This window comes from Nannospalax galili, unplaced genomic scaffold, assembly GCF_000622305.1.
Source record: "Nannospalax galili isolate Female #2095 unplaced genomic scaffold, S.galili_v1.0 scaffold996, whole genome shotgun sequence".
Taxonomy (NCBI): Eukaryota; Metazoa; Chordata; class Mammalia; order Rodentia; family Spalacidae; genus Nannospalax; species Nannospalax galili.
The window spans coordinates 1,932,527-1,944,436 of record NW_008339436.1 but is presented as its reverse complement, the minus strand read 5'-3'; the positions used below and the strand labels follow the sequence as shown (position 1 = coordinate 1,944,436).

General features: G+C 50.5%; 1 protein-coding gene across 1 annotated transcript in view; it reads right to left on the bottom strand.

Moving 5' to 3' along the window:
- Nucleotides 1-1,581: 1,581 nt before the first annotated feature.
- The window catches only part of Ogdhl (oxoglutarate dehydrogenase like), a 28,323-nt gene continuing 17,994 nt past the window's right edge, over nt 1,582-11,910 (bottom strand). Inside the window, exons 12-24 of the mRNA XM_008834111.3 lie at nt 10,829-11,008; nt 10,106-10,258; nt 9,368-9,470; nt 8,626-8,754; nt 7,519-7,669; nt 6,351-6,478; nt 5,406-5,584; nt 5,107-5,178; nt 4,900-5,025; nt 4,720-4,792; nt 3,268-3,431; nt 2,959-3,113; nt 1,582-2,275 (exon numbers count right to left, since the gene is read on the bottom strand). Of these exons, the coding sequence (XP_008832333.1) occupies nt 2,152-2,275; nt 2,959-3,113; nt 3,268-3,431; nt 4,720-4,792; nt 4,900-5,025; nt 5,107-5,178; nt 5,406-5,584; nt 6,351-6,478; nt 7,519-7,669; nt 8,626-8,754; nt 9,368-9,470; nt 10,106-10,258; nt 10,829-11,008 (1,737 nt within the window). The 3' untranslated portion in view covers nt 1,582-2,151. The remainder of the gene's footprint in view (nt 2,276-2,958; nt 3,114-3,267; nt 3,432-4,719; nt 4,793-4,899; nt 5,026-5,106; nt 5,179-5,405; nt 5,585-6,350; nt 6,479-7,518; nt 7,670-8,625; nt 8,755-9,367; nt 9,471-10,105; nt 10,259-10,828; nt 11,009-11,910) is intronic.

The following is an 11,910-nucleotide window of genomic DNA, read 5'->3' as shown; positions in this document are numbered from 1 at the left end:
CCCAAGTGGGACACTTGAATTTCAAAAGACAGCATGAAGTTGTAACCTTGCACCCAGAGGCCCTGACATCTAGTTCCAAGGGAAGTGCTCTGGGAAAGGGATAAATGAACTTTGCAGAAAGCCAAAGTTAAATGGTGAATTAATTTTGTGGAAAAAGTAGATAAATCAGTTTTCCTTTATACAAGTATAAAACTCTGGAATTAAGGATGGTGGCTAATACTGGAACAACTGATTATATATTATGTTTATAAGAATTCCCTAATTAACATAATTTGAAAAGGCTGAAATTGTGATGTTGTATCAGCAGTATATTCAATAAAAATTATTTTTAAGGTGTAATATAAACATTACATTTTTTTATTCTAGAGACACTGGTCCGCCATAATTTTTGTTTTGAAATAGAATAGAAAACATACTAAGTCATCATGAGATACTTAACTGAAAAACTATCTCCTGTCCCCAAATGATGGGCTTTAGCATTCTGTGAAGTGTTTCAAGGGAAACCGTACTGTCCTGCACTGGCAGTAGCCAGAACTAGCTATGGTAGTCTTAACAGAAGAGACTGCTCAGGTTCATCTTCCCTTTGACCGTGTTTGCACAACTGCAACAGGCTGGAGTCATATGCAAACTGAAATTGTTTCCTGTGGGTTTCCCTGCCCCTTCAGGCTGTCATCCTCATTTCCTATTAATCCATTTCTTAAAATGAGTCAACAGAAAATACTTTACCTTTAAATACTCTTTCCCCCTTTTATACATTTATAGCCATGGAGGAAACAGACCTTTCGTCACAGAGATGCCATATTTTCTCAGCATGCTATCAGCTGCCTTCCCACACCACCATTTTAAGTGTATTGAAGTGGATCCTAATGTCAGCTGAACTTCATTAGGAAGAAAATCTCCATCCACGATGGCCTTAGAACAGCGTTTCTGTACCACACCACTTTTTTGTATGTTGTTAGTGAACTTCTTGAGTGTGTCTGGGTGATCTTTGTGTTTTCACCACAACTGCAACACCTAGCCCAGTGTCTTGCACAAATTAGGTCCTTAGTGTGTATTGAATTAAACTGAAGGGTCATTACTACTGTTAGCTTGCTTCATGCCTCAGTTGTATAAACTAGTTGTTTCCTTTGCAGATACTTGTGATTATCACCCCCAACACTAAATTACCTTGAAAAGTTTTGCCTTTCCTCTAGGTAACACCCAGTGGCCAATTAACTGTATAAAATGTGATTGCTTCCAGTGACATAATAATCCCACACTTTGCCCCTGGATATATTTTGCCAAGTGAAATTTGAATTCTCTGAATAAATCGGTCATGTCTGAAAAAAGAAAAAAAAAAAAAGAGTTCTTTGGGCTACAGCTCCCCCAGCATCATAGTAGGTACAAATTCAACAACAAAAATACTGAAAAATGGGGAAGCCAAAGACCACCAGGAAACCCCTGCCTGCTGCTCAGAGGAAAATCTGTTCTAAGAAGACTGAAATAATCTCAACAAGTTTGTTCTTCTTCTTCCTCATTCTCTACCCTTGTTACTCCCGCTGCCCCTTCCCTAACTTTACTATATGAAAGGAAAATAGAAAATTTCTCTCAAGCATATTTTTATTTCTATTTGGTTTTCTACTTTGGTTCACATGAGTGTGCTGCATCTCATGAGACGCGGACACCTCTGATACACACACATTGCCCCACATGGATTGCTTCACCTGCTTGATATTGCTGACATCTCTATTTCTAAGAGCACAAAAGAGAATGTCTCTGAATCTACAGATGAAGACTAAGGGGTGAGTGGCAACTAGGTCTGCCAGGATGGGAGCAATGAGGAACACGGCTCCCGGTGGACATCCAGAGACAAGACCAACACAGAAGGAGAAGCCCCACACACACATACAAATTCCAGAAAGGTCAGCAGAGCTGGCCAAATACAACACAACTATATCCCCTCCATCTAGGGGATGCTAATTCCCAGCCCTTACTGATTCTGATATAAGACAAAGGCCAAAGTTGCATATACTAAAGGTTGCAGTGCTACTCTATGGCCCCAACTGCTACATGAGTGTGGTTCATCTGGGGTCCTAATCACCCCTCCTCTGGCCTCCAGGGTCCATCTGCAGGCATCCTCCTTCAGCAAGATGGAGCAGGCTTGGCTCCACTCTAAAACGTCTTGCCCTCAAAGGCCTTGAGATTGAAGGCAGTATCCAGAAACTTCCTCAGTGACACAAGGTGAGTGTTCCTGTTTCCAGTGGCTGGTGCAGCTGCTGGGTCCCGGCCAACATACCTGGAGGAGGAGAGACAGGTAAGGGAAGGACCGTTCTCACCCCACACTCACCTCAGGGCTGTAGGACATCTGAGGAAGCTGGGATGCCGGCCTGGGTATTTCTCCCAGGAAACTGCAAGGCCTAAAGCAAACTTGGCCACAGGACAGAGAAGAGAAGCCACCCTCTCCATGCCCATGGTGACAATAAATATGGCCCTGGGGACTTCGGGAGCAAACATAATTTTGGCTTCTCTGCATTTCTCATACCTGGCTCTATGTTCCCAAAGACAAAAATGCCTGCACTGAGCACCAGTGGTTGCTAAGTGCTAGGCACCTCAGGAGACTGGCCTACACAGACACAGCCAACCTTATCCTCTGGCAGAGGGAAGGCAGTGCTGAGGCTCGGGGCTAAGATTAAAGGAAGGAGGTTTGAGTCATGCAAGAGGGTCTGTAATTCAGTCCTGGCAGCAGAACAAAAATAGAGGGTTGCTCTCCTTAAAAGTAACATTGGCAATGCCCCAACCCTGACAGGGAAGGTAAACTCGCGAACAAGAATACTCTGAGCTAGCAGGGGCTCAAATGCCTCCCAGAGAATGGCAGAGGCCAGTTCTGGGTGGCAAAGCCACAATGGGGCCGCAAAGCCCACAAGCCATAGGCAGGTTAGCAGAGAGGAGAGGAAGACAGCTGTCCCTCCAGCCCAGTACCATATGGGCCTGGAAGGGCCAAGGATAGTCATGAAGCGTGGGCTGATATAGTCATAATAGCCCATATTCTTGTGTTCTTCCTGACACCACACCAGCTCTGCACTTGAGTACTTCTCTGCCTCCTCCTTGATCAGGTCGAAGGGGAATGGAGAGATCTGGGGAGGCAGAGACACAAAAGGCATAGTCAAGGAGGGGCAGTATGCATAGGGCTGCCCTGAGCCTCTCCGCTCCTGCCCCGAACACTGTTCAGAGCCCGGGGCTGGCGAATTGACTTTGCCCATCACTCCCAGTGCTTGAGACTCAGCGCACCTGCTCCAGGCGTGTGATAGCCACCTGCTCTTCTAGGCCTTGGCTGCTGCGTTCCTTCACCAGGTCATAGTACACCTTTCCCGTACAAAATATAAGCCGCCGCACCTGCTCAGGAGACCGCGCCACGATGCCATCTTCCGGAATCACCCGCTGGAAGCTGGTTCCTAAGGGACGGGTCAGGTACATCAGGGGTATCAGCACCCAGAGGGGCAATGGCTCTGAGTACCCCAAGCATCCTTGGGCTCTTCTTGGCTACTGAGCTGACCAAGGGTCAGGCTATGTTTACATTAGACATTTTTTGATCCCAACAACGGAATAAAGGACAGATGATACCCTATATGATCACAGAGAGAAGGGTAGAGACAGGAATGTGAACAAGAGCAGAGTTCTAGGAACACCAACACTCAAGGTATGGAGTACTGGGGATGGGGAAGGTCCCTGAGGAGAGAGGTGACATGATGGAGCCAGCTCGTGGCACCACAATTTGCTCCAGATCTGCCCCCTCCAGTTGTGCCCACATCGTATGTGGCTCTCAGCTACACTGCTAAGCTGTACGGTGGGCAGCTGCTAGAAGGCTATTGTGCATTCTTCCTCCCTTAACTAACCCTGCAGCCAAGCCCCTATCTCCCAGACCTGATCATTTCTCCTTTGATGTCATGCACGGTACAAAACTTCTCAGGAAGCTACTGCAGTGTCCCTATATCACCATGTCCCAGTCAAGGACATTGAGGCACAGAGGGCAACTGCTGCCAAGGGGAAGAGCTGCCAGTCAGCCCGGGAGTGCAGACCCACTGCAGGAGCTCTGAACTGCAACTACAGCCCCCTTCCCACACTAGACACACACAGATGAAATAACAACTGTCCATGCTGCTGTCCTTCCTCACCAAGCCCTGTCCCTCTTACTGCCCAGGAGCTTTCAAAGCCAGCTCTGCTCTGTTGGTCATAGGCTTCACTTCTATGCCTCCCTCACTCTCTACCTGTGTCTCCCTCACACTTCAACTTCAACACCTGGGTCTTCACATGCTTTACCTGGCCCCCAATTCCCAGGCTGATGAAACTGAGAGCTTTGGGGGGCGGGTATCAGGTTCCCAGTAATGTCAGTAATGTTTCATGAGTGAAAACATTGAGTGAATGAATGAATGGTATTCACTAACTAGCAAACCAGGCAGCCCTCTACCAGCTTCTTGTCTCTCAGCACCTCTTCCTAATGGTTGAGGGGGGCTAGCTCATTCCAAGTGATCTGAGCTGGCAATGGCGCCAGTCTCCCAACCCTGTGGCCAGAGGTAGGTGGTTGGGGACCAGGCCAGGAGCTGCTGAAGGGCCAATGAAGCCAGAGCAGGGAAGGGCAGAGGAACCCCAGGAGCAGAAACCACATACTGGCCACCAGGCACCACATAAGCCACACACCACTCCTAGTAAAGGCTGCCCAACATGCCCAGGCCAGCCACATACCGGACACCATATGGTCAAAGCTGGACTTGGCATCAGGGTGCCTCAGCAGAGACTTGGGTGTGAAGACAATCAGCTAGAAGGGAAACATATACCAGCTGCTAGCGGCCCCCATGCATCTGGGGCTCTCCACATCCAGCCCCTGCGCTGTCATGGTGCTGACAGAGTTAGGGGACGACTCACTGGCTTGCGGAAGGGCAGCAGGATCTGCCGGCGTAGCACATGAAAGTAGCTAGCTGGTGTGGAGCAGTTCACCACAATCCAATTGCAGTCATAGAGTTGGCTCACCTCGAAGTCCTCAGTGAACACCTGTGGTGGAGACGGGTGACTAGGAGTAGCACCCCTGATCTAGCCTCTGCTCCCCATCTGGGGATAACAGGCAACACTCACTGGGTAGGCATCTGAGTCATCATTGCTCATCTGTAGGAACCTCTCAGGCCGTGCTGAGGAGTGCTCAGGACCCTGAAAATATATTCAATATGATCTAGGCTGGCCCCAAAGGATAGCCCTGGCCCTGCAGGGTCCCCAGGTTTGGGGTACCTAGATGGCTTTATGGAGCAGATTAACCCTGTCTGAGCCTGTTTCCCCCATCCCAAGCTCCAGGTGCTTAGAAGGGCCTCCCTGGGGTCAAGGGGCAATCCACCCCTCCTAGGCTAGGCCTGCAGAGTTGCCAGCCCTCCAGCCCTCACCATGCCCTCCATGCCGTGGGGCAACAGGAGCACGATGCCATTGTGCCGCACCCACTTGGCCTGGCCAGTGCTGATGAACTGGTCGATGATACACTGGGCTGTGTTGTGGAAGTCACCAAACTGAGCTTCCCAGAGGACCAGGGCGTTGGGGCTTGCCATGGCATAGCCCAGCTCAAAGCCTGGGCAATGGACAACAAGACAGAGCTCAGAGCAGTTACCAAGTAGCAGTGGTTCTAGCTGAACCTGGCCCTTCCTTAGTACATACTTTCTGTCCTCACCCATCCTTCCCAACAGACCAGGAAAAGCCAGGGGCTCCTTGGCCTCAAAGGCCTGGATATACCTTCCTGGAAGTGGGCAACCTGCTCTTACACCCGATGTTGCCAATTCAGCTTACCTGGCCCAGGAGCCAAGTCCAAAGACACCCTGAGGAGCCTACATAGACCATCAGCCAAAAAGACTCCCCAAAGTATGTGCAGAGCTGCTGAGAAGGGGCATACCCAGGCCCAGAGGCAGCTCCCCATGGGTGGGGCTGAACCCCAGGGAAAGGCAGTGAAAGAAGAAGGAAGCATGCTAGCTAACAGTGAGAGAAGGGGTGATGAGCTAAAGAACATGTAAGCTCAGGGTCAGGCAGTCAGGATTTACGTCCTGCTGTGGACTCTACTGGTCTATCTGTTTAGGCCCTTTTTGGCTGGTATCCAGGAAGGGGTTCAAGTACATATAGAAGCCCTCCACAAAGCAACTGAGATCCCTGAGGGACCCATGTGGGACATGATCTCATCTTGCAAGTATCTCTAGGTAAAGGTGGTCTAACCACTGATCCTCAGGATATCCCTAGTATCTCTGCCCTTTCCCCAGCTCTGAGATCCCCTGCTCTTCCAGGTCCTGACCCTGGTCCCTCCAGCCTGTTTCTGGTCCTTGAGGCATCTCAGGAAGCACCCAGCCCACCTAGGACTCCGTACTCCGAGAGGGAGCTGTTGCACACGGTGTAGGGGGCCTGGTCAGGCCACAGGTGATTCATAGGGACACACGTTCTCCGGTCAACTTCCTGGTCATGGAGAACATGGTGCCGATGGCTGGGGAGAGAGAGATCAGGGAAGGGACAAGGGCAAATGGGTTGTCACCCACTCTAGACCCGGGCAGGAGGCAGGCAGGTAAGTCTTGCCAATGTCCCAGGAAACTTATACAATGGCCACACCAAAAAGGCTGTCAGAGCCATGTGCCCTGTTCCCACTGTGCCTCACCAGCCCTACTCCGTATCCGCCAGCTACCCATACAGTACGCTGGAGCACTGGACCTAGATCTTCAAGTTATGTCACCTCTTGTCTTTTCAACCCACAAAGGGAATTGATAAGCCCTGCCTTGTCAACCTAGAAGCAGAATACACCTTGAGATCGAAACAGGCATATCCCTAGGGCACTGTCCCCTACCATCCTGACATCCTCTCTACCACCTTGCCTGCTCTGTCCAAGCTCAGAGGATGCAACAACCACTGTAGAGACCCCAAGGCTGAACAGTAAGGGGACCAAATAGCTGAGCCCCAAGTCCAAGACCCGACATGCAGCTCAGGTACAGCCCAGTGGCTGCTGGGTCTCTGAAGTAAGACTGGCAGAAATTAGTTTCAGGGACAGAAAAGTAGCTTGTGGTCCTGGAAGCTACTGACTATGACTTAATATCTTGACACCGAGTCAACTCTGAATATCTGAGGCCCTAAACTAGAAGAAATGTGAGTCCTCATCTGGATCCCCAAATTCAACAAGCAAGATGGGGTAGGCAAGCTGAAAGCAGGTCCCAGAATACAGCAATAAAGGATCCCGAGAACCACAGCTTATGCCAAGCACTCAGCTCTGCATACTTGCCCTGGGAGTCAGGAAAGGGACCCAGCAGCAGGCTGACAACTTGGTTCTGGCTGTGGATGCTTAGGGGATTAGCAGTGATACCCTAGCCAGACAAGGGGCCTGCCCAGGAGTCCCTAGAAGAGGAAGGGCCAGCTCTCCTTCAGGCTCCCAGTGCTAACCCTGGGACATCCCACATACTGCTGAGTAATGAGATCTATGGTCTAAATGAGAGAAGACCAAAGCCCAGGGGACCGGAGCCCTAGCCTGCATTGCCTCACCTGAATGTGCCCCTTTCCACATCTTGGCCACTAAGTCGCACATGGATGCCTTCCTTCAACAGTGAGCCAAATGCCATGTACTCTGCCAATGCCCAGTCCACTGTGCGCTTCTTGGTCATGTCTGCACGGCCACGCAGGATGCGAGAGAGGCCTGTGAGATGAAAGGGGGCCTGAGGACCTCAAGAACGTGGCCACTGGTCTGGATAGCTGATGCAGTAGGGCCCTAGGGTGAGTGTTCAGTGCTAAGCAAAGGCTGAAGGTGGTCCCCTGAAGACTTTCGCTGGTCTGGGTCAGCCATCCTCCAGAACGAACTCACTCTCTCTCTCTCTCTCTCTCTCTCTCTCTCTCTGGAAGAAACTCATGCACTGGGTCAGGATTCTCTGTGACAACCCTATGCTATCCTTGTTCTCCAGAAGAAGAGACTAAGGTTAAGACCAGACACCCAGCAAAACCCCTATGATATGCACAGAGCACAGCACTCAGCCCAGATGCAGTCAGTGAGTGTCTTAGTCCACCTGGCTTCTATGCACACTGTGATAGTCCCTTTGAGCTCCACAAACTATCTAGAGGAGACACCAACACCCTACAATAGCCATAAGACCCACAGACTGCTTAAGCAAAAGCCATGGTGACCACAGCTAAGGGATGTAGTCAGCAAACATCCACCACAAGGCCAGGAACTTGTGGGGCTGCCCTCTGGCAGATGACAGGGCCAGTGGCAGGCCCATGTCCTCTTTGCCAGCATAATTCTGCCTACATTCTAGGTCCCCTTCCACGCTTCATAGAAACCCCTACTTCCCTGCTCTCCTGCCTGGCCCAGGGATGCCCCAGAAACTGCCTTTGTAGATCCAAAGCACCAATCTAAGACCACTCCCTGGTAATCGGTTCCAGTGTGGTGTCCTAACTCCCCACATCCACTGGGAGAGGAGCTAGTAACATGGGACTATAGGAGCCCAAATGAGGCTTTGAGAGCTGAACTAGGACATCAAGAGGTTAAGCAGGGACATGCCACAAGCTTCGTCTGCCTTGCTGTCCCAATGGATCTCCCTGTAGGACAGTGTCACCTCTGAGAGAGTTATGGTGCTAGAACAGGTACAATAGCCTTACCTGTATGAATCTTAAAGTCCTCCAGAGGCACAGAGCTGGCCACATTGCCAATGTGGGTCAGCATGTCCTCAGGGATGCCTGTGGTAGGGCATGTCATGCTCTTGGGTTCCCCATCCACGTTGAAGAAGCCTAAGGAGACGGACTCAATGTACACTCAGGTGGTGGGTTCCCAGTTGACATCCCTGGTCAGCCTGCTGTCCCAGGATAGAGGGGATGCAGCTTCCTTGTCCCCATAGACACCTATATCTGCCTTTAGGGCCTACCACAGCTAAACAGCCACAACTATAGCTCCTCCCCCAACATGCCCCTGGACCTTGGCAGGTGACCTGGTTCTGCCCCACCAGAGAGGTTATCTGAGAAGACAGCTCCAGATATCCCCCAATACTCGTCCCTGCCAGAACACCTAAGCACACATACTCTAATGCCCCTCCCTCCACAATGGCCTACATCCACCTGTAGGAATAGCCCACACCTACATCTTAGGTACACAGTCTTGGCCTTTAGCTCTCCAGTGACTGCTCTCCAGAGCCATCCCAGGCCTGGTCCTCCATCAATGCTCAAAGGAGGCTTTTTCTTTTTTTTTTTTCATTTTGAGACAGGGTCTCCCTGCAGTCCCAGCTGTCCTAGAACTCACTACATAAACCAGGCTGGCCTCGAACTCAGAGGTCCACCTGCCTCTGCCTCCCAAGTGCTGGGAGAAAGGAGGCTTGGTGGATCATTGAGCTGCATGCTCCTCACTCACCAGGCCAGGGGGAATCCAGCCAGTGCTTTATATGCAGGATCTTTTTATCCTTGGACCTGCCATATGCCTCCTCACAGATCCGATCATATTTGGCAATTTCTTCCTGGAATTGGGAGGAAGGTGTGAACAGAAACAGTGAAGTCCTGGGCAGTGAGACAGTCAGTCTGTCTAGATACAAAAGCTCTGGTTCTCATCACCAAGTTCTAGCAATGAGTTTGTCTGCATATTTCTTCAGCACGGGCATCTATCTCTTGGCTCGTAGAGATGTTAAGAGCAGAGGCTCAGACCTGAGTTCAGGGTGATCTTGAACAGATACTCAAAGGCCTGATGAGCCCATAATATGTTCAGTAAGACCCAGGGAGACCTAAGACAGACTTGAGACCTTGCTCTCAGAGGTCCAGTCCTCAAAGGCAGAAGGACCAATATGCCCACAGATCATTTTGGGCATGAACCTAACACAGGGACATAGCTTACAGAAAACTTACAGGATATCTCATACAGAAAGACTTCATTTCCTGCCTGAAACTTCCTTTCCCCACATCAGAGCATTTGCTATGTCCCACTCTGCTGTAATCATGTCCTTAGTTCTCTGTGTCCTGTGATAGCCAGGGGTCAAGGAGTATTGGCTGCTCCTTTAAATCTTTGATGTCTAGCACTGGGCCGTCATCATTTGCAGCCACCCCATGGTTCCCTTTCTGTCCAAGGCTTGTCCCAGTGGCCATGAGTCCCACTGCCTACCTCAAACTCCTGCAGAGTGACCGTGCCCTCAGCGATGAGTTTGTCTGCATACTTCTTCAGCACGGGCACCTGCCTGTGTATCTGCTTATACATGAGTGGCTGCGTGAACATAGGCTCATCCATTTCATTGTGGCCACGCCGGCGGTAACAGACCTGCAGGGCCAGCCAAGGAGCTCAGTCTCTACCCCAGGCTGTGTGCTTGGTGCAGTTGCTCTAAAACTAGAGCATGCTCAGGCACCACTGAGGCATGTAAAAGCACCTGCTCTCACCTGTAATTAAATGAATGCCCCATGCTCAGGCCTTTGTGCAGATGGATCTTGGTGGCACTAACCCTCCTATCTAAAAGCACTCTTAGCCCTTAGTGGTGAAGATGTGAAGAGCTGACCAGCTTGGCATGTCAGGATGGACCATCAGTCACTGCTCTGGTCTCAGCACCTCCAAAATACCCAGCTTGCTCAGCAAAGCAGGGAGGGAGACTCCCACCCCTGCTCTAACCCCAATAACTCCAAACTATCTGGTTTACTTGGTACCAGCAAGAATGAGCTACTAAGCCCTGCTTTAGCCCCAGCAGCCATTTAATACATCTAGCTTTCTCAGCAAGGCAAGGATGGGATAGTCACCCTTTCCTTGGCTCCAGCAACCCCCAAAACACCAGGCATACCCAGCATGACAGGGATGGGCCATCTACCCCTGCCTTGGCCTCAGCCAGCACCCCAGACCCACCAGGTCCACAACCACATCTTTGTTGAAGGTGTTCCTCCACTCAGCTGCCACACTGCATACATATATCACAGCCTCTGGGTCATCTGCGTTCACATGGAAGATGGGTGCGTTGACCACTCGTGCCACGTCAGTGGGGTAGGGTGAGGATCGAGCCATTCGGGGGTCTGTGGTGAAGCCAATCTGCAAGGGCAGAAAAAGCCTGCTGTGCTGTGCCTCTCTGTCAACTTTCTTTTTTGGAGATGGGAGTCTCACTATGCTGCACCAGGCTGGCCAAAACTCCTCAAGTCATCCTCCTGCTTTAGCCTCTAGAAGTTGGGGCTACAGGCATGCACCACTGTGCCAGTGTTCCTGTTTATTTTAGCTAGACAGGAGGTGCCAGGCAGGTCATGGAGCTGGGCTGCGTGTATGCAGGACATATAGGGAACATGAAGGAGTAATAGTCAACGGGCTCTCAACCAGACAAGGCAGCAGCTCCCACAGGGCGGTGGTGGTGGCAGCAACAGCAGCAGTGGGGAAGCTGTGCTGCTCTTTCTCTGCTAGTCTGTGCACTGCACTGATGTGAGGAACACAGGCGTGGGAAACCTGGTCCACCAGGGAGGGCCTGCAGAGCCTTGGCCAACCTCAGTGTCCTCATCCATAAGAAGGGCTGATTAAAGTCCTGCCTCACAGAGGAATTCAAAGAAGATTCAATGATGCTACAAATAAGGCAGATAACACAGGATTTCTAGTTGATATTAACTTCTGCTGCCTTAAAGCAAAGGCACTTGACTCTGTCAAGTAAGACCAATGTGCTTGGGCAGAGCTCAAGGTCACGTGTAGCTACACAGCCACTTGTGCTGCATTCCTTCTATCCTCAGCACCTTCTTTCACTAGGTGTCTCCTGGTACCTGAGAGGACTTGTTCCCAGACACCCCCCATAGTAAAATCTGTGGATGCTCAAGTCCCTTATATAAAAGGATACAGTATTTGCATAGAACCTAAGCATGTCTGCTATACTTTTAACCATCTCTAGATTACTTATAATACCTAATGCAATATAAAACCTATGTAAATTGTTGTTGTTCTATAAACTTTAGAGAAGA